This window comes from Paroedura picta, chromosome 3 (genome assembly GCF_049243985.1).
Source record: "Paroedura picta isolate Pp20150507F chromosome 3, Ppicta_v3.0, whole genome shotgun sequence".
In the NCBI taxonomy this organism is placed as follows: Eukaryota; Metazoa; Chordata; class Lepidosauria; order Squamata; family Gekkonidae; genus Paroedura; species Paroedura picta.
Window position 1 is genome coordinate 148,412,483 of NC_135371.1, and position 22,855 is coordinate 148,435,337.

The 22,855-nt window shown below is 41.7% G+C and overlaps 1 protein-coding gene across 3 annotated transcripts in view; it reads right to left on the bottom strand.

Annotated features, from left to right (window-relative positions):
* Positions 1 to 1,301: 1,301 nt before the first annotated feature.
* RACGAP1 (Rac GTPase activating protein 1) overlaps positions 1,302 to 22,855 on the bottom strand; it is a 33,988-nt gene continuing 12,434 nt past the window's right edge. For all 3 annotated transcript variants that reach the window (XM_077328615.1, XM_077328617.1, XM_077328616.1), the window contains exons 5-18: positions 20,988 to 21,118; positions 15,413 to 15,482; positions 14,805 to 14,858; positions 13,985 to 14,062; positions 12,528 to 12,645; positions 10,513 to 10,640; positions 10,075 to 10,239; positions 7,037 to 7,132; positions 6,634 to 6,832; positions 5,460 to 5,565; positions 5,174 to 5,306; positions 3,936 to 4,071; positions 3,068 to 3,176; positions 1,302 to 2,377 (exon numbers count right to left, since the gene is read on the bottom strand). In XM_077328615.1, coding sequence (XP_077184730.1) covers positions 2,302 to 2,377; positions 3,068 to 3,176; positions 3,936 to 4,071; positions 5,174 to 5,306; positions 5,460 to 5,565; positions 6,634 to 6,832; positions 7,037 to 7,132; positions 10,075 to 10,239; positions 10,513 to 10,640; positions 12,528 to 12,645; positions 13,985 to 14,062; positions 14,805 to 14,858; positions 15,413 to 15,482; positions 20,988 to 21,118 — 1,599 coding nt within the window. In that variant the 3' untranslated portion in view covers positions 1,302 to 2,301. The remainder of the gene's footprint in view (positions 2,378 to 3,067; positions 3,177 to 3,935; positions 4,072 to 5,173; positions 5,307 to 5,459; positions 5,566 to 6,633; positions 6,833 to 7,036; positions 7,133 to 10,074; positions 10,240 to 10,512; positions 10,641 to 12,527; positions 12,646 to 13,984; positions 14,063 to 14,804; positions 14,859 to 15,412; positions 15,483 to 20,987; positions 21,119 to 22,855) is intronic.

The window sequence follows — 22,855 nt, forward strand, 5'->3', positions numbered from 1 at the left end:
AGGTATTTGGTTGAAGTCAACCGGAACCATCAACACTCGCCTGAACCTTCCTCCCAGGAATCCATGTACCTGAACTAAACCATGGGCCTGTTTGATTATCCTGTTTAAATTATCTTCAAGGCCCTTTTGAAAGTCCATGTATATGTCTACTGGGTCACGCTTGACTACAAAGTTTGGTGTGGTAGGACTTCCCTGCACAGAAGCCATGCTGAAAAGTTAAGGCCTAGCTGAACGGAGAGTACGCGGGGCCAGTCCGATCTTTGGACTGGTCTGTAACCTCCTGATTTCCTTCTGGATCCTGTTTTTAAAAATGTGTGCAACATTTGCTACTTTCCAGTCTTCTGGTACAGCAGCTGAATTTACTGATAGTTGGATCTATTCATAGGTTACAGTTCAATCTCACATTTGAGTTCCCTAAGAAATCTTGGGTACATGCCACCAGTTCTAATCTCCTTAAAAGAGCAGCACAGATTTTGCTAAATGTTTATGTTCATGGGGGACACATGTTACAAAAACTAGTGAGGCATTGATATTACCTGGGAAGAATTCTGTAACAGTATACTGGCTGTTATGCTCCTCCCCAACACATCTACTCGATAAGATGTCTATGTACTATAAAACAGAAGGGAGGCAGAGATGCTGATTGGGACTGGTCAGGTACATCACAAACAAGCTGAGCCCTAGTGGTAATGTTAGTGCCTTGAGAGTTAGCAGTACCACTGGGCCTTGTCACATGGGCAAAGAATCAGCTCTGCCTACTGAGCAATACAATTCACATTCCACAGTATTAAAACATTTCTGTGCCATTGTGCTAACCCAAAGCAGTCCTGATACAATGTGCCCCATTGAGGAGCTGCATAGATAGCTTATCAATACACATACAACTACACCATGGGGTGAGTTGGGTGAGGAGAACAGTATTCCAGGGGGCAGGGAAGAAAGCTCAAAGTCCCTTCTCCTACGTGTACTGTAGTCCCAATCCAAATCAGGGCCTTGCACTCCAGGGTAATGATTCCAAGCAGTACAATATATGACTGATGATACAAGAATGGAAACTTGGTCTTAAGTCTCAAAATAACAACAACAAAACCCCACAAATATTAAAATCTTGTCCAAGTTAGGCTCCTGCTTCAAATATTCTGTTACTGCTCCAAAGAGTACAGCAGAAAAATGCAGATTTCCTTAGCACCACAGATGGCTCACACTGCAGCATTCAAATATTAGGGCAGGATCAAGTCATGTAATTATTAACCCAGAATTACCACTATATGGAAAACATTTACACAAACCATAAACCAGCATGGGGTCATGTTAAGATTTACTCTTTCAGCAAGCCATGTAAATAATTGATGAATTTTCCCAGTCTTTACAAAATTATTTTGCAAAATACTGCCAAGAGGGAACTTTATGGGAAGAACTAGTTTGGAGGAGCCAGTCCATCGTATTTTAAAATACAGCACATTTAACTTTACATCCATTTGAGAGTATCTGTTAAGAACATACCTATAAGAATAGATTATAAATACAAAAAAGGTATGATCAGATTGCTATGCATACAACATTAAGAGCACCTTTACCACTGAACACATTCTTACCAAAATCTAAGTTAAAAACACCCTAAACCAGGTTTCCAAAAGCTGTAGGTGATGGTCTAACAATTAAAACTCTATTTGGTATCACATTTACTCAGTGCTCTCCTGTGCTAAGCAAGGGAGAACCTCAGATGTACAGCGATGTGTGTCCATACTATGGAACACTAGATTTCAATTTTTCACATGACTGACTTCTGCGTGTACTCACTTAAAAAAGAAAAACGTCATTGGTTTCACTAAAAATAGACTAACCAAGTGTAGTTCCAACATGCGCCATTTCCTTGTACCATGGATCGGCACTTGTTCCCCCCAGGATTATGGCTGTTGTTCGAAATGAGATTACTGCCAGTGCAAAACGCATCCTATTCTTCCCAACCACAACCCACAAATGAAACAATAATGGGGTGCTTTGAACAGATGGTGGCAGCTTTCCAGTGACAGAAAACTATTTTCAAAACAACAACTTCTTGCAGTTTTCCTACTAACATGCTGAGTAGGTTCCGCCAATTATTCCCCTACAATAAACGTGATATGGCACTAGATACTTTATAGTGCACAGTAAAATTCAAATAAAAACAGTTAAACTGAAAACAGAAGTATACAGTTGATCGCAGTACACAGCGCAGCTGGGATAGTGAAGGAGCAACTTAGGATTTTATTGTAGCTCTGCATAACCAAACTAAGTACACATCCGGAGCTTAAGCTTATTTCATTTCAGCATTGGGGAAGCAAAAAAGTTGCCCTGTCGTCCTAGGCTGGTCACAGACTTGCTTTTGCTTGAAAATCTGGAGAGGGAAAGAAAAGGAAAGACTCAGTAGGATGTTGGCAGAATATGTCTTACCATTAACTTTCTAAAAGAGCAACCTCCCACTTGCACATCTGCCAACATTTGTCTCCCCATATTTTCACTTCAGTTGACCATCTCACCTGCTTTGACAATCTCACACAGTCTGGTAGACACTGAGGAGAGTGTGAATAATCTCATCGTCTTCCCACAACCAGGGCTATTATAATGCCCAAATGTGCAGCAAGCTCCAGAAAGCTATACTTACTCCAAGACTGATCTTTTGGTGAGTCTGAGATACATAGGATTGTGCACGGCAGTTACATTACCTTTTCCTAACTCCACCTTTGGCCCAAAGTAGATGTTACCCTACATGCCATCGAGACCTACATCCAAATCAACATCACAGGCTCCTTACAAGCAGGCTGTGTTTAAAGGGCCATGAGGAAATTTTACAACTCTTGCAACTGTGCTAAAAGGAAAGGGGTGATTGTCACTGCCCCCCACACTTCTGCTTTTGTTTACGGTCTCCATACTACACCCAACTTGAAGCACATCATTAAAGACCTCTGTAACAAGGAGGCAACTGTGATTTGCTGCCATGAGTGCTAAAATACTGGAGTCCTTGGCCAAGAAGTTTCAGTGGATGAAAGGGGGTACGAGGAATCACTGGCCCTGAAGCCCAACTTACTTGGGTGTGGTCTTGCTAAACGTAGAGCGGACCTTCTGAGACAGGGAGCTGCTGGAAGGAGTCTTCAGCATTTGTTGTTCTGGAGTGGTGACTGGTCCCAACATGCTCACTTTGCAAGAACACAGAGAAATGCCATTGCCATTAGTATTTTTAGCCCAACATATCAATTACTTCCAGCACGAGAGGAATAATTATGAAAGGGCTCAAGGAGCATGTAAGGATTTAATCTCAGTGAATATGGATACGGAAGGCTAGAAAGTGACATTTACCCCACAGTGATTGTTAAAATTCACTTGATGAAATATCTCTCCGGGTTGAGGCACACACATGCTACTGCCCAGAATTGACACTAAGATGCGCTTCTAGTGGCCACTTTTCCCCAACTGACCCTAGTGTGCAAGTTTTCTGCCAAAAAATTTCAAGTCCAGCAACAAGGAAAACTGATTTATGTGGCCTCATAGCAATAACACTGTTCTCTTAGTTGACAAATGTAGGGTTGATGCCAGGAATGGCAGCTTCATGTCAGATCGTCCTTCCTCTATACTTAGCACTTATTGCCTCACCACTGCATCTGCATTTTGGCAGTAAAGATCACTTGCTCCCACTTGGCAAGGAAACTTGCAGCATGGTGACATGCATTTCTATTGTTGCCTGAACCCACATTCTTTGGCATGTTCTAACACCACCTTGTGGCTTTTTGGAGGTCAGAACTAAATGGATAAATATTAAATGCAACTATCTGAATTAATAAGAACCAGCAGCTGCAGCAAGAACCTGGTGTGTAAGTGCAAGATGTTTATTGGAAGGATTGGTTTTTAGTTAGCTCAGCTGCTGGATTTTGGCCAACAATTCAACACGGCATGATTACCTTTAACATCTGGGGTGCAAGGTGTGGAGTAGGCATTGGAGTTTTCAATGATATGTTCTGGATCAATATTTTCTTGTTCCACCATCATAAATTGGTTCCAGTATTCCACAGGCAGACGCATCAGTCGCTCCACAACCTACAGAAGGTCTTGTGATTAGTCATTCCCTTACATAAGAAGGCAGAACAGGCAAGGGAAAGAAAAATGCATACATCTGTACCCGTGGCCAGGAATTTTGGGGTGATCTTCAATGCCTCTTTATCTATGGAGGTTCAGATCACAAAGGTAGCCCAGACAGCATTTTATCATCTACACCAGGCTCGGCTACCAGCGCCCTACTTGTCTCTGGAACACCTAGCCACAGTGATCCATGCAACGGTCACTTCCAGATTGGACTTCTGTAACTCACTGTACACGGGCCTACACTTGTCCTTGACCTGGAAATTACAGTTGGAACATAAGGTCCTTATGAGGTCACCCTGGCGGGCCCATGTTCAGCCGCTGCTGAAACAACAGCACTGGTTACCTATCTGCTTCCAGATCAAGTTCAAGGTCTTGGTTATGACCTTTTATATGCGGCTTGGGCCTATCCTACCTACGGGACCGCTTGCCTCTTTCTGCCCCCCGCAGGGCACTTTGCTCTGCAGGTGTGAATCTGCTGATGGTCCCAGGATCCCAGGAGGCATGCCTAGCCTCAACCAGCCTTTTCGGTCCTGGCCCCTACCTGGTGGAATGAGCTCCCTGAAGAGCTGCGGGCCCAAACGGATCTTTTGAGGTTCTGGAGGGCCTGCAAAACGGAGCTCTTCCACCAGGCATTTGGTTGAGGTTGGGCTGAACTTTTGCGTTTTAAGAATGGGTGCCCCTTCCCTTCAGGTTTAAGATTAAGTATCAGTCAGTTGAGCCGTATTCCATCTTCCCTGTCTACCGTCTTTGGCCACATATATCAACTGCCACCAACCTCTAGAAATGTTGGAGGAGATAAACTTTTATACATTTGTACTGCCATTTTATTATTGTTGTTATAAATATTGTTAGTATTTTTAGGGGATTTTCAAACTAAAGATGTTTTATTATTGGGATATTGTTTTTATAATGTTTATGAACCACTGTGAGCCAGCAAATGCTGAGAGTGGCGGTATATAAATATAATAAATAAATACAAACAAATACTACATTATGCCACATTTGGATGTGCTCAAATTTAACATTCTGCCCCAATTTATCCATGTAGCTGTCCTACCCTGGGCTGCCTTTTTGTGTCTTGAAGTAGTGTCATGGGGTCAGGATCTGGCACAGCATGCCCAACGATTGTTGGCCCAAAGATTCTGGCCAAATTGCCAACATCCATTTTAGTGTCTGGACACTGAGCGACTCTAGACAAGAGAAAAGGAATATATAAGCAGAGTACAACTGCCATGAGAAACTCTCTGAAAACAGCATAATGGCAGGTGAGCCACTCTCCATATGCCTATTACAATCTGGAGGGGGAAAAATATAGTATGCCAGGATAGTCGAACTGAACTCACCTCTGGAGATGTATCATAAGGAAAGCAAGAGTGTCTCTGTTTGCCTGAGGGAGCTCCCCAACTGTCTGGTACATGGATGCCACACTGTTATCTTCATCCATGATTTCTTTGAACAAAACAGAAACCCAACATTTTTCTGACAGTTTTCGATATATCAATAAATCAAATAAGGATTGGGGGGGCTTATCTCATATCCCATGCATTAATGTGCCTATTTGGCACAGAAGTCCACATTTTGTGTCTAGCAACTGGAATTACCATTAATATTGTAGTATGAACCTTTCACCCAGTATAAGTCTTTTAGCCTCAGTAATGGGTCTAGATATGTTACCCATGAAGACCAATTACATTTACATACTATGGTGTTACATAAGCAAGCCTTAGGCTCACATGCTTCCTTTTCACTTTATGCACTGCAAAATTCCTTTCTTTTGTAGTGAGGCATAGTTGCCTTTGCACCCAAACTGGCACACTGCCCTCCATACCATCCCTAGAAGCCACAGGTCCATTGTGGTTTCCAGTTCTGATTTGAAGGATGTGCAGAAATCATACTATGTTTGGTCAAATGTAACAGCAATTATGGCTAACTGCAAAAGAGTGCACACAAGAGAGCAGAAGGACCATGTGATCCCAAAGTATGGCATGGAGTTTGAACTGGAATGTAAATGAGAAGATCCACAAAATAAGACACATGAGAAAGTAAAGTAAAGTAAGATAGTATGAGACATGAAGTGCTTATATAATCATTGATTCTATGATCCATGTTAGGAGAGTTTAAACGCCTTTGTATGGCACTTTCTAATATGTTGTTTTGAGTTTGCTGAGGATATCAGGAAACAGTGAAGCAACTGACTGTTTTTGTGGGCTTGCTGTTCGCCAGGATTCCTGCTGTGGGTCTTTGTAGGTTGCACCAGCCCAGGGATAAGAATACTGCCATCTGACTTTCCATTTTTTTCTACATTAACAGAGTCTTAAGTGGTAATTTCCCTTGCCATAGGGGAAGGCTGCATATGATAAAACGTTAAAAAAATGCTGCTCTATGGGATGGCCCAAAGTAAAAAAGAAAAACGAAAAAAAAAGGGGGGGGGGGAGACACACCACCCAACAATAAAAGCTAAGGTTTACACACAATGTGCTCCAGACAGGGAGAGGGCTCTTTTTACAGAATTTTTACCTGCTGCCTCCATGAAAGCCTTGTTGAGACGGAAGGTGAGAAGGGGTTCCTTAAGGTTGCGAAGGAAATCTTTAAGAAGCCCACTTATGGCATGGATATCTTCCACTTTGCTAAGGAGGGGCATAGTTTTCCCCCGAAGGAACTTCTCCTTCAGCTCTTTTACAGTTCGATCACAGCCAGAAATCCGGTAGAGGCCTGTCTGTTGAAACAACAACCCTTAAAGCATTATCATGGTCCTTAAGGCATTATTACAAGCAAGTTCCATAAAAGTTTAGTGGAATTCACTTCCTGGAGTTCAAAATGGTTTCTGGGATCATTACACAAGTTCTCTTGCCAGAATTTATTTTTTGTTCATCCCAATAATTCCACAAATGAGGTCCATCTCTTTCAAGTTCATTCTTACCTCATGAAGTCCACGCTGTTCAATCTCATTTACACAATGAACGACAATGGAGGGAATCATGGGAGGAGTCAGAGAGACAAAATCCGCAAGGGATCCCTAAAAAGAGGAATATGATTTTTCCCCATCAGCATGGATCTTCTACAACTTCCATAGCACAAATATTTGAAAAATACAAGTACAGGCTGCATTAGAGACCTCAACAATAACACTACCTAATTCGAAGTCCAGTGGCACCTTTAAGGCCAACAAAGTTTTATTTAAAGTATGAGAAATGTCACGGAAGTGTGCATGCACACAGAAGCTCATATACCTTGAATAAAACTTTGCCTCTGGGCTCTAAATTTGTGCTGATATTTCAGACCAACACGGCTACCCACTTGAAATGACCTAGACTCCTTGAGGCAAATCACCTCATTGCTTCAAGGGAAACAGGGAGCAAAGACTAGCTTTTAACTGAATTTTGTGGCCAAATCCTTATGCTCAAGGGTTGGAGTCTACTACTGAACTTTGTACCATAACAATCTGTAGTATTAACTACACTGTGAACAACAGCATTCCCTGAACAAATCTCACACATTCTCTGGCTGGTGTAAAATGTGTGCATACCAATTATCTAAGCATGACAAGGCAGGTTATAATCATTCATCACCTTCCTCTCAGGCATGTAAGGTGAGTGGCAAGACTCAATTCATCAGTTGTTCCTCTTATTTTTTTTCTTGCAAATGCCAGGCATTGTTACTGCCTGTTTCTTCCAGTTTAAACCTGGCCACAAATAACATGCTTGATATGTGTGTATGTTAGTGTTAAGTGCCATCAATTCACTTCCAATTAGAAGTGTTCATTTGGGTCTACCCAAACTGAAAATATTAGTTCTGACCTGGTAAATGTGGCAAGGTGGGGCAGTCTGGATCTATTGTCCCCCAAATTTCAACTCTCCCTGCAGGATTAGCTCCTAGGCACGCTGTTGGGCAGTCTGGTTTAAAATGGGCTCCCCAATAGAGCCTGTGGGGAGAGTTCTCTCAGCACGATTGGCTGCTGTAGTCATTACTTGTCTTTTTGATGTTCAGCTGTAATCCTGCTTTGGCACTTTCAGTGTTACCCTTCATCAGTAGCTGTCTCACCATGTCCTGCCAGTAATGTGGTTGTCATCTGCAGATCTCAAATTGTTAACTTTTATTTCACCAATTTTCACTGTCTTCACCTAAATCTCATCCAGCTTTCCTTCTGATATGTTCTGCATATAGATTGAACATATGGGGAGATATATACCTTTGCCAATTGGAAGTCATTGTCTTTCTCCTAACAGTAGCCTCTTGTTCTGATTATATGCTGCCTATCAAAGCCGTCAGATGTTATAGTGCTCCCATTTTCATTTAAAACCATCCATAACTTTTCATGAGCAAGTCAAAAAGCTTTGCTGTAATCTACATAACACAAACTGGGTTTCTTCTGAAATGCTCTCATATGCTCCAGTAACCAATGGAAATTTGCAATATGACCTCTACGGCCTCTTGTTTTTCTGAATCCAGCTTGAACATCTGACATTTCTTATTCCATTTATGATAACAGTTTTGGTTGTGAGTCATCACTTAATTGCATGAAAAATTAAGGCGATGGTCTGATAGTTGCTGCAGTCTTTGATGTCGCTTTTTTCAGAATTGGAATTTAGATTGAACATTTCCAGTCTGTGGGCCATTATTTTGTTTTCCACAGTTGTTGACATCGCCTTGTTAAGATTGTGATGGACTCCGTTTTTATGGCTTGAAATAGCTCTACTGATATCTGGTTTCTCCCAATTCATCTTTCAATTCACTTTCTTAAATTGCAGCTTCTTCTTCAAGATTCTTCTTGGAAGAAATCTGTCATCCTTTCATTCCTTCTTTATTGTACTTCAGTGTATTGTTCCCATTTTTTCGTTACATTGCTTGTTAATGTATTTCCGAGTTGATCTTTCAGTATGCCCACATACTTTAAATTCCCCTTTGATTTTTTTTGGAGCTTGTGGAAAAGGCCTCTTATTCTTCCTTTTTAATTGTTCTATTTCTTTATTCTACATCTTTGATTTCAACTCTCAGTTCTCCTGGTTCCCATTCACCTGAAGTTAGTAATACGAACCTTTATATAGTCTTTAAACTCTTCAGTACTGTTTACCATGTATTTTGGTGCTATGAATGATTTGGTGTTTTTTTTAAGGTTCATTCTAATTTTCAATATGAATAATTCATGGTCTGCCCACAATCATCTCCTGGTTTTGTTTTAGTAGACAGAATAGAGGTTAACCATCTTCTGCTTCTGTAATCTATTTGATTTTTGTATTGGCTGTCCAGTGACACCCACCTATGTAAACATCTCTACAGTAGCCTGAAGCATGTGTTCAGAGTGAAAAATGGTTGTCTTTTCAAAATTCTGAGTCACTCTTCTGCTTCATTTCATGCTCCTAGCCCAAATCTTCTAATACTTGATTCTGCTTTGTTTCCTGCTTTTCCATTCATCATCTATGATCATGAGCATATTTTACTTGAGTGTGCGATCAATATTTTCATTGACACTTGCATAAAAGCTTTCAGTTTCTTTCTCTTCAGCATCTATATTTGGAGCATAAACTTGAATGAAGTTTGATATTATTTGGTCAAGCTTTGCATTATAGCCCCTGATTTCTTGTGCTACATATCGTTTCACTATTGGAGCAACTCCATTTCTTCTGATTTATCATTTCCAGAGTAAAACACTGTTTTTTGGCCTCAGTGCAACAGCATTTCCCTAGCTCTAGATTTGTTCTTACAAGAGAAGTACAACCCATCCAGAACAGGTAACACATTAGGACCCAGGTCAAACTTTTCGTTCACCAGTAAAACAAAACAAAACAAAAAACCAGTAGCACTTCCACCTTGTCAGGATTAATACTTCAAGAGTAGTTTCACAGACTTGTCTCACACTTCACCCATACACCTCAGTCCTTTTCCTACAAGATTCAACACAGAGTTATGCTGTTATGCAACTGTATGGCTGTATAAGGCATCATGCATATAGGAACATACCTCTCCAATTCTCACAGGGGTTCCTACCAAGGTAGGGATGCAGGGCAGTGGGCAGCGGTCTCGACATTCTGGATGAGTTACTACCCGACAGTCTCTGCACTTTAGGGACAGTTTCCCAAACTTTATTCGCTTGCCACATGGAACACATGACTCTGGTTTGATAACCTGGGGCAAGGGGTGGGAGGAGAAGACAACAAGCACACATGTAAGGAGCAGACCTGATAAAGAACAAAGTATTGCACTTGGCCAGAGGGTAGTGTTAGCAGAAGAAGTCTTGTTCCTCCTGGCTTTAATTTCGTAAAGAAGAACTTGGCTTTTGTACCCTGCTTTTGTATTAGCTGAACAAATCTCAAAGCAGTTTACAATTGCCTACCCTTCCTCTCCCCACAACATACACCCTGTGAGGTAGGTAAGGCTGTGAGAGCTCGGCCTGCTCACCGTTTTTGATACAAATTCATGTAGTCTTATCCCAATGCTCCCAGGAGTGCTAGATCCATCTGTTTCAGATTTAGTTTCCAGTTTCCTGCTTCCCAGGCTTGAGTCACTGGTCCAGGGCTGTAGAATGGCTTAGTTGAAGACAAAGAAAAAAAAAGAGCCATTTCCCACATTCCATTTTTGTCATGGGATTAAAACCCACAGAAAAGATCTTCAATTTAACCTATGGAGCATGCCATTTCTCAGCCAGTAAAACGTGGCTGCTCTTTGCAGTGGTTAGTTAATGCAGCCAGAAAGGGGAGTTCCAAGAACATCCAATTTTGTGTTCATTTCCTATTTTTAGTAGTAAAATAATTAGGGCTTCATTTTTTCAAGATTTTAGAGCCTTTTTCCAACAGAGAGGCTCAGAAGGGAGTAAAGGATATTTAGTAGTCTGCTTTTAGTACACCTCTCTAATCTTTATCAGAGCAGATATAGAACAAACATGCGAAATGGATTTAAGGAGAACAAGAAAATATATCCATGTGTTTGCCTCTGCTGTATACTACAAAGTAGTGATACTTTAAAAAGGAAATTAAGCTACACTATATAAGGATAGCTGAGAAACTCTGTTCTTAGTATACATAACAAATTTGAAACATAAATTTAAATATGAGCTGGTCTACTGTGTGTAATCTCAGGACCAACACTGATCTAGCAGCCCAGGCTACCCTGATTTTGTTAGGTCTTGGAAGCTAAGTAGGGTCAGGCCTGGTTAGTTTTTAGATGGGGGACCATCATGGAAATCTAGGGTTGCTATGCAGATACAGGCAATAGGAAATCACCTCTGAATATCTCTTGCTTTGAAAATCCTAGCATAACTGTAAATCATTCTGCAACTTGACAGCATTTTCCTCCACTAGCAACATTGAAGTACCTTATCACAGATAATTTGTTATCCAGATTTTTATAGCAAAAGAAAAAGCAGAGATTAAGGGCTGAGATTAGGGCTGTGCATTCAATTAATCCAAGATATCATCCCCCCCACCCACAAATACGTTATTGGTATTTTTGGGGTATCAATTCAGCCACATTTGGGGGGGGGGCTAGTTTTTCAGCTAATGGATTTTTCATGATTGCCGTTCAGTCAGGTTTGGCATTTAAAGAGCAAGCTCCCTTTAAATGCCAGAGTCCACTCCAAGCCACAACTTGAAGTAAAGCTTGAAACCAAGGAATTTAAAGAGATCGAGGTCCCTTTAAATGCCTCTCATATACTTGAAAAAAATCAACATTCTCACCAAATTCCAGTACCATACCAGTACTTGATATATTGGGAACTACCAACATTTTCAGGGTTCAATATACCCAAAAAATTTTGTTTAGTTTTTGGACCCTCCTAGTTGAAATCACAAATACTTCCTATTAATTTTTAACATGGACCTACAGACAATACCTACAGAGCCTAATGCTGGGAGCAATCGAGGGCAAAAGAAGAAGGGGACGACAGAGAATGAAGTGGCTGGATGGAGTCACTGAAGCAGTAGGTGCAAACTTAAATGGACTCCGGGTAATGGTAGAGGACAGGAAGGCCTGGAGGATCATTGTCCATGGGGTCACGATGGGTCGGACACGACTTCGCACATAACAACAACAACAGACAAAACAGTTATATAATAGGGACATGTAGATGTTTCTACAAACTTGAGGAAATTCTTGCCTTGACAAAAAATCTGGAACAAAAAAAAGGGAGGAAACAATTTGGGGTTGCTGTAGCTACCCCAAAATGGCACTCGCATAGTACAGGTCCCCCACTAGGAAGTGAAGGGTCTAGCAGAAGAATGGAGGGAATGAAATGGCTGGGGGATAGGAAGGAGGGAGGGAAGAAAGGAAGCAGAGAAAGGTAAAAAAGGACAGAGTGGGCAAGCATTAGGAAAGCAGGCACAAACAAGAAAGAAAGAACAGCGGCAAGCAGAAACAACAGGGAAGGTGACCAGCACAGTGGGGATGGAAGAGATGTGACAATCTGAAAACAGACTTACCTGCCTTCCTACGACTTCCAGCATAGCAAGGTATAGTTTCAATAGTGGAAATTGCTTCAATTGGGCCTCCATCATTAGGTACCGTGAGGGTTGTTTTTGCAACTATTGATTCGTTTCCCTAAAATGAGACATCTGAGAGATTAACTGTAGCAAGATGCAGTCAAAGGAGATATATAAGAGGCTCTCTCTTCCTGAGCATACGGAACCCGTAATTCATTCTAAGTTAGTGCAGCCTCAGGCACTTACTTGAGATATTGCATGGCAAAGAAACTCTGGCTTCAAAAATAGAAGCCTTCACTGTGAAAACAAGGAGAGAGCAAAAGATATAGGACTGTGTCTTGGATTCTAAAACAGAACCACATTTCTGTCAGTGAATGGGGGGGGGGCATTCCCACCATTTTCCCACTGCAGAATGTGACTGTGCCCCATACGTGATCCCCTGAGCTCCACAATATAATCCCCCTTCAGGGGGTTACAGTACGATAAAGAGATGTGAAAGCGTTGCTCTGTGAGCTCTGATGCTCATATATGTCTTAGGATCCAAGCATTTCTATTAATGGCCTAAATTTCAATAGCAAGGGAATATGGACAAGACATAGGCTGCACTTTATGAAGACTGGAAACTGTGTTTGGCTGAAGCCGGAAAAACCTGATCATGGAGCTTGTGGAGAACAGAGAAATAAGCCCAAAAGTAAGTATTAAAGACAAGGTCTCAGATGCCATAGGATAAACCTGAGTGCCTAAAAAAAGAACTATAAAATATTTCTACTGTTATTAGAACATAATATGTTTCAAATTTGTTCTATGTGAATGTTCAAAAATGTTTTATGTAAACCGCCCAGAGCCGCAGGGAAGGGTGGTATAAAAATATAAATAAATAGATAAATAAACAAACAAATAAATAATTACTATGGCTTTCAATGCCTACCATTACACCTCAAAATACACGAAATATATTGAGAACTTCTATTACAGCAGTGGTCCCCAACCCGCGGGCCGTGGGCGAAGGCCATGGCGCCAGGCCGCGGCTCCCTCTCCCCGCCCCCCCCCCCGCAGTAAAAAACTTCCCAGGCCGCAAGCTTCCCTTGCAGAATTCCAACAGGATCAAGGCATTCCCAAGATCACTCCGAAGGGCTGGGACAGCCATGAAAAGCCCATGAGCAGGTCTTCAGGAGGAGGGGAAGGGGGGGGGGGGTCTGTGAGTAAATGAATAAACATCTACTTGGCTGAACAAAGTTGCCACAGAGACCCATACTGAAAGAGACAGACTGAGCCCTAGGTGTTGCATATCTCCTCACATAGCACAGCTGGCAGGGTTGCTACAAATGGGAAGGAATCCATGTACAGCAACCTAAGCTCCTTTGGAAGAAAGGCAGGATAAAAAGTATTTTTTGTGAAAATTGTAAGTCACAGCCATATCATAAAGCAATCAAAATAACCTGTGCAAAACCACATACCTGGTCCACTGTTGAACCAATAGAACGAGTTTTCTTTAAAGGACCAGGTGGGCCTTCTATAAATTGCCTAGAGGAGCGCTGTGAAAAAGATATTTGTAACAGAGATCAGATCAAACAATTCCTGATGAAAATGAAATAAAGTTCTATTAGGTTATTCAAATGCTTCCAAGAGATTTTATACTCTTGTAGTATTTTAGAGAAAGTGTTAACTGTAAATTTTGCTTGAATTAACCTCTCTAGGCTGTGCAGTGCATAAATTATCTACTGAATGCATACAAGTGAAAAATAGTAAGTGGGAAGGGAGGGAGAAAGGAGAAAGTCTCAACTTGGGGATGTTCTTCTAAATAGAAGAGAAACAGAATTAAACTTTTCATTTATATTCATCTGAAAGAAAAAATTATGGAAGTTTTAACTACCATCTTGGATTGCATGAAACTGAATTGGTAAACTTGCTCTATTCTTAAAGCTTTAGAAATCTGAAGAAAATTTCAGTTTTAAATAAGAAATATAGCTGTGCTTATAGAACAAACCAAATTTAAGTGGCACAGCAGATATGCAAGTTTGACACAGTACATGTTCCTCTGATAGAATGGCAGCACATATATCTCACTGGAAGCCTATCTCACAATGAAAGGGGATGGGGAGAGAACATAGCTGTTGTATAAGGTACATTGCTGTATGCTTTGAAGAACAAGCTCAGAAGTGAGAGAAATTTGTCAGTTTGACCTACGTAACGAACCAGTGTAAAAGCTCCATGACATGGGAAACCTCTACTTTTTACCAAATTATCACAGACTTCACCGAACAGTAAAGTACACACCCTTTTCTCTCTCTTTTTCAACCGGACAGTCTTTACCAATGTGGAATCCCAGTCCTGGAGATGAGAGAAGATTCCAGTTAGCACCCTGTAGCTTGAAACAATAAGCACACTTCTTTGTTCAATTTGAGAGCTGTCATTAAAAAACTACAAGTCTGATGACTTCTCAAATCAGGAAGTACAAACCTGATCTTGATTGTGTAATACATACGGAAATTGGACACAAAGTGAAATAATAAACGTAAGAGCCAGGACAAAAGTAACTCCTCAGAGTTACGTATTCATAAGATCGTTTTAAGACAAAACCCCCTAGGATTAGATTCGAAAACCTTTAAGAAGATATCTGTCTGTGGAATTGATCATTTCTGCCTCTTCCCTTCCATTGTAGCCCCCAATAGGTCACACACACACACACACACACAAAGACTCCTGTGGGAGGGGTAGTATTAGTGTGCAATGCAACAGGCGAGTCTGCAGTAGAAAGGGTGAAATTGGCAATAACCCCTCCACTTCTTGAAACCTATACTGAAAGTGTCCTTCTGCTCATGATGAACTTTAGATTTAAACTGTTTTGAAAAAGCACAAGTGATGAAAGACCGCAGTTGTATTACCAGTGATTCATCAGTCTTGTCAAAGCTGATGTCAGACAGAATTGAACCAGATTCGTCTATTGTTGACAGTCTACAAAACAAAAACATACACGCATTACACACTCAGAATACTTTTATTTCTATCTTTACATCTTTATAATGACTTACCCAACTGCTCAGCCTTTGATCAGACTGTTAATAGATGCCACACCCTAAACAGAATTATATATATACTAGTTTCAAAGCCCCTTTATAAAAAGGGGTTTTGAAAGGGGAGAAGGCGTCAGACCGGCAGGGAGGGAACCCCCAGCAGGCGCGCGAAGCGCGACTGCTGGGGGTTGCCTCGGGCGGCGGTCTGACGCTGCGCGAGGCGCTTCGCGCCTCCCGCAGCATCAGACCGGGAGCAACTGCGAGCCGCGCTGCGCGCGGCTCGCAGTTGCTCAGCCTGGGAATCGGAGGGACCAATCGGCAGGCGCGAAGCGCCTGCCGATTGGTCCCTCTGATTGTCTGTCGTGAGGAAGGGTCCAACCCGGACCCTTCCTCATCACGGACAAAGCCCACCTCTAGGGGGCTTAACGAATTATATAGTCCGTGGCGCCCGTGGCGCCACGGGCTGTTTAAAGATATTGGGTGCCCTGCAGTTTTGCTGCCCAAGTATAGAACAGGATGTCTGTAGAAGCTGGAATACTGACATTAGCAGTTTTCTTATCTTTGTTATAAAAAAACCCAAAAGGTTTTTGAAAATAAATAATGTAAAGAGATGTGATAATTTGTATAATGTTTTTTCTTTTCAGGATTTGTGTGCCTAGGTGCAGAACATACACACGCTCCAGGGAATACGGAAGGTCACATGCCACACTATTTTAAAGAGACCTAAGGAAGAAGGGAAAATGAGCTCCTCTGTTTTTTCAGTTCAACTGTCATGTGGCCAGTCTGATGGGTAATAGCTTCAAAAATGAAAAATTAATGCAGAAGGACCTTTCAAAACATGCTGGATTTGTCTCCCAAAGATTCAGAAACTAAACTGGGCCTTTAGGATGAACTTGCAATGCTCTGTACAGCTGCCAGTCACCAGGATTTCTGGGGCCTTGGTCTCTCTTTGCCCAGTCACAGGTTCTCCAACATTCACCTTACTTTCTTACTTCTGTCACGTCAATCTTTACTGAAGAGTGGGTGGTAACACAACATAGTGGAGGGTACCTTAGTGGGACTTGGAAGAACAGTCCCTTAAACTCCTAGAGGGAATTGAATGTCTTCATTGATCATACTAATACTATTTTACGAAAATTGGCATCAGCTGAACTAAAGTAGTCAACTTTATAATGTCTTATAAAGGTGGAAATGTTAGACCAAGTGGCCACCCTGCATACTTGTTCAGCTGATGCCCTGTTCAGAAATGCTGCGTTGGTAGCAGTGCTTCTTATGGAATGAGCAGTAATTCCCATAGGAACCTGAGTTCTAGAGGCTTTATAGGCATGTGTGATGCAGAGTCTAAGAAGCTTCCCCATGGAAGCAGGCGATAAGGACTTGTCCTTATGAGGGCTGGAAAAGGAAACAAATAGGGAATCAGATTTCCGAAAAGATTGTGTCCAAATCAGATATGCTTTGAGACAGTGGTCCACAACCCCTAACATGGCTGGGGCTCCCCCTTCTGCATGGCACTGCGCAGCTGCTGCTGGCAGCGTCCCCCAGTGGGCGGCGGGAAGTCAGGGGCACTGGCAGGAAAGCAAGTGGAGCAGGGGTTCAGGAGGCAACATCTCTCAGTAAAATTGTCAAGCGTTGACCGGTCCCCAGTGATAAAAAGTTTGGGGACCACTGCTTTGATTTAAGATCTATGTTGTGCCACAATCTTTCTGAGGGATGCAACAGAATCGGACAGAAATTTGGAAAATCAATTTCTTGTGAGCAATGGAATGTTGAGGAGACCACGGGTCTGTAGGAGGGGTCAGTTCTAGGAACTACCTTTTCCTTATGAAATGTACACAGACCAGGCTTGGAAATCCTACAAGCTGAAGTGATCACTATGAGAAAAATTATCTTTAGGGATAGAGTCTGGATTGGAATTTCACTTACAGGTTCAAAAGGCTCTTTAGTGAGAGCTCTCAGGACAGTGTTTAACCTCCAAGTTGGAAAATGGTGAACCTGGGGAGGTTGTTTAGTTGCCACTCCCTTAAGGAACCTCAAAATATATGGATGTTTGAAGACAGGCAAGCCCCTGTCAGCAGACAGAATGGTTGCTAGTGCCGCTGTCTCCTTAAGAGTAGTGGCTCTTAAACCTCTCAAAGCCCCCTCTTGAAGAAAACTCAGTACTGCTCCTAGACCTGGAGAAAAAGAGTCAACCTTTTTCCTATTACAGCACCTGGTGAATGCCTTCCAGGAGGAGTTATATATCCTGGCTGTTTCCTTGTGGCTAAAATAGGATCTATGAATTTGTTGCTGTAACCCTTCTTATGCAGTTTCATCCTTTCAGCTTCCATGTGGTTAGACTGAATCATTTAGGATCCTGATACCAAACAGGACCCTATGAGAGAAGGTCTGAAAGAATCGGTAGCTTCAGAGGTTGCCCCATTGAAAGCTGAATGATAATTGAAAACCACAGCCTCCTTGGCCAACACAGTGCTACCAGGATTACTTCTGCCTTCTGTTGTCTGATTTTGCACAGACGTTTGGGTATAACTGTAATTGGTGGAAATGTGTACAATAGGCCCAGTGGCCATGTTGATGACAGAGCATCTGTGAGTTCTGCAAAGGTATCTGGAGCAAAATCTGATTGTCTTCCAACTGAGCCTCATCACGAACAGGTCTAGAGTCGGAACCCCAAAGTGTTGAGTAATCAAATTGAATGCCTTCTGATTCAGTTCCCACTCTCCTGCTTGGATTGTCTAGCAGCTCAACCAATCAGGTTGGATGTTCACTCCCTGAATGTGCTCCGCCCTTAGTGACAGAAGGTGTGACTCTGTCCACCTCATGATCTTTGCTGCTTCTCTGTGAAGAGTCATTGATCTGGAACTGACTTGATGGGTGATGTATGATTTTGCTGATAAATTGTCTGTATTAGGAGATATACTTTGTTCAGGAGTAAATCAAATGGTTGTAGTACAAGGAAGACCGCACATAGTTCTAACTTTGGATTTCTCTGCTGACCATCTTCCCTGTACCGGTATGTTGTTTAGGCCTGCCCTCCAACTGCTGAGGCTGGCATCTGTGAACAACTGTGTCTCGTTGTTAATGAACTTTCCTGATGACAAGTTGTTCTGAAGTGTCCATTTGAGACCTTGTTTTACTCTGAGTGATACATGGACATGGTTCTTTGGCTCATGATGGCATTCTGGAAGGGCTCTAGGAATCTTTGTACACGGTACGTGTGCCACTTGCCCCACTGTAGCACTTCCCAGTTGGCAACCATAAGTCCCATAAAACTCTCCATTTGCATAAATTGGAAGGATCTTGCCTTGATGATTGCCAGGGCTGTCACTCTGGTTTTTATCACCTTGTTCTGCAGAAAGAACACGTTGCACTGGATTGTATCTAAGAGCATGCCCAGGTGTTCCAGTTTCTGAAGAGGCATTTTAGAGCTCTTCTGCATGTTCACCAGAAAACCGCACTTCTGAAGATAATCTGTGCCCCTCATTGATTGTTGCTGCAAAGAGGACCTTTGTAAAAACTTGAGGCGCTGTCAATAGTTCAAATGGAAGAGCAAGAAATTGGAAGTGCTTTCCCCCTATATAGAATCTGAGGTATTGTCCGTGAATATGGAAAATGGGAACATGGAGATAAGCCTCTGTAAGATCCAGGGAGAAGAGCCTAATGCTGGGAGCGATCAAGGGCAAAAGAAGAAGGGGACGACAGAGAATGAGGTGGCTGGATGGAGTAATTGAAGCAGTAGGTGCAAACTTAAATGGACTCCAGGGAATGGTAGAGGACAGGAAGGCCTGGAGGATCATTGTCCATGGGGTCACGATGGGTTGGACACGACTTCGCACCTAACAACAACAACAAAGATCCAGGGAGGGATTCTGTCACTGATCTGTCTAGATTCTGAACTTCTTCAGAAGTAGAAGTCTGGTTATGAATTTTAGATCCAATACTGCTCTCCAATATCTGTTTCTTTTGGGGACTGAGAAGAATACTGAATATACACCGATGCCTCTTTCCGGGGGAGGTACTGGTTCTATTGCTTGTGTCTTGAAAGTGACGTATTGCCCGCATTGTTCTTAGGATTTCTTAGGGATTTTTGGAAATCGAACATCTCAGAACCTTTTGTGGAGGAAGTCTGACAAATTCTAGCATGTAACCATGGTACACTACTCCCATTGTCCAGGAAACTGCCTGGCATTGTCCCCATTGCTCTAAGAACTCTGCCAGGTGTCACCCTATTGGAAGCTGTTCCGAGTCATGCTTGAACCCTTGGGTTCTCACTATGTTCACTCAGGTTTGTTTTGATTTGTTTTTTTGGAATTTGTTAAAGTAACCCTTACTCATACTGACAATCCTGTGCACTTCCTTGTGCAGAATGGGCTGGGATCATGGCGGGAATTACAAGAGGCAAAATGACCGCTGGGCTGAGGCCAGCTTTTTGCAGGGTGTTGTCTCAGCTGCGCTTGATTCTTCTCCTTTCCTGGATGGAGTAGCCCAAGGCAGTCTGCTGCTATCAGTTCTGCTGTATATGGCAGCTTGGATGAGCCAGGAGACCTGAGAGATCAGCTCCTCCATAAAGTCATCTTGAAAAGCCCCAACCGCCATTTTAGAGTGGTTTTGGGCTTTTCTCCTCTGACAAAAGTACAAAGGAGAAAAAGAGAATAGAGAATATAATAAGAAGGTAAGAATTAAGATAAGAGTCAAGCAGAGATAAGGAAATTGAGAAAAAGTATGTTTTGAGCTATAAAATCACTCTACGCTGCAGACAGACCCTGGCTAACTGCTCTCCCTTCCAAGGCAGGAAAAAGCCTGACACCTGAGTGAGGGACACATCATCACACAGGAAGTGGAAGAAAAGTCTTGACATGCCTCCATGGAGATGAGTGGGAAATAACCCACAAATGTGTCTTCCACTCAGGGGTAGAACTCCATGCTTAATTATATAAAAGGAACCCTCCCACTATCATCAGAAGTTGGATCCAGATAAAGTAACCTCTCACGTAATAAGAAAAATGACTATTGTTTGAAGCTAGATCAGTTGCTGGAAAAAGTACTTCTGAGCTGAATTATTACTATAGTAGAGGCAGAGTAATTGACATGCAGATTAGCAGGTCTGCATTACAGGACCATCTTTTTAGAGATTCGGTTGAGGGCATATTGGAGAGTGTTTCAACAAATCAATACTGCACAGGACTAGCAGCATAATCATGGAATTCCCCATGCTCCATTGTTATGTAATGCTGATTTCCAGCACAGAGCAAACTGGAATTTTGTGAATCAAGATGTTTTAAAGTTGAACATATGACATACAAAATACTAAATAATGGCTACGTTTAGATACATTTAAGCTACTCAAATGCACTTAAAAAGTTCTTGTGCTGACTCTAGCAAAAAGTTTATTATCTTTGCAACCTACATCAAGGCTATCTTACATCCTGATACCACCTGACTAGCCTACCTTTTGTTTCCACCAGTGGAAGTTTGAGGTCTGTTTAGGAAGGCCAGCGCTGACTTCTGTTCTTCACTCAGCTGAATACTGCCTGATGAATCACACATGAGCAGCTCTCTGATCAGCTGGATCTGCCGCTCCTACAAGTTAGAAAACATCAAAAGTAATTTGGCTTTACATTTATGAAACCGACAACCCATAATACACATAGCTTTCTAAGGAAAGTCACTACACCAACTGCATATAAATGCCTACGAAGAGATATGCACCTGTCTCTCAAGTGATAGCATCAACTTAGTTTAAAGCAGCAGCAAAGAGATTTTGCTGGATCAAATTGCTACCTAGTGTAAAAAGATAAGGTACTCCAAATACATTTCGTTGAGCCATAAAGCAATTTGCCGGTATCTTACAGACTCCATTTGCAAATCACAATAGTTTCCACCATATTAGCAAGGTAAGAAAACAGCACTTTTGAATTCAACAAGTGGCCAAAAATGTATTCCCATCTGCTAAGTGAGGCAATAAAGCACACACACAAATGCACTACAATGGACTGAATGGATAGTTTAACTTGGTTCTTTCTTTTTGGTACCATGGAAGAGGTCAATAAGCAAGAGTAAGGTCTCTTTCAGGTTACAGTAATCAAAGGTTAAGCTTAGCTCCATGAGAAACAATCCCTCAAACATGAATCAAAGCCAAACAAATTGCATAGCACCAAATAAAACACCTAGTCAGAACAATTAGAAAAGGAAAACTAGAACAATGAATAGCTGAATGAACTGTGAAGTCTTTAAGAAATGATCTAAACAAAAAATGAAAACCTCTCTAAACTAAAAAAATAAACAAGAGTCTTGAGGTACCTTTTATTATCCCAACATAAGCTTTCAAATATACTGAGTGGACCAGCACTCACCTGAAGAATAGGGGCATAGTCCATGAAAACATATTCTTGAATACAATAATGTACAAGAACCCTATTTCTTTCTGCTTTAAAGACTAACATGGCTAGTCCCCTGGAATGCTATACCAGCACTGCCAGAGTCAAAGCAGACAGGTCACTGGAAGATCCATGATCAGATCTTTGCAGCATTTTTAAATAGAAGCTATGCAGGGGCACCAATCTAGACAGGCATTATGAGGCTATGGGTTCAATCTGTGCCACTTCCACACAGGGTTTTGCTCTTGAATAAGCCCCCCCCCCCACACCTCCGATTCACCATTTCAGTCTAACTCTAGATCTGGATTTCAGACTGAAGCAGTACAATTGCTTTTAGTAGATTATCTTCAGTCAAAATACAACAAAGGCAATTAATCAACATTTAATACAATTGATCATGATAAACTGAAGCAGATGCAACTGTGGAGGTCAGGGCCAGTGTCTTGAAGACACAACAAAGTGGCTGAGAGCAAACAAACTGAAGCTGAATCTAGACAAAGACCATGGGAGGCATTGATATATCAGCCTCAGAAGGAGTTAAGCTTTATATAGTAGACTGAGTTTAAGAACTTGTGGGTACTCTTGGGTCCAGCCTGTCAATGGTTAATCATATCGGCAATGTTACTGTTACTATATATTTGTCCAAATATTTATATGCTGTTTCCACTCAATTCGGTGTCCCTAAGGTGGAGAACATTAAAACAAAATACTACAACATTTGAGATATTTAAAAAAAAACATTTAAAATACAAATATATTTAGAATATTAAAGACAATTAAAAAACATAATATAAACATAAAAACAAGCGCAAACATAATCACATAGACAGGAAGGAAGGGTATAAGGGAGAGAGAGAGAGAATGAATCCCAAACAAAATAAAAATTCCTTCACACAGGTAACAATAGAGGAAGAGTGCATTGCAGTAACCTAACTGATGT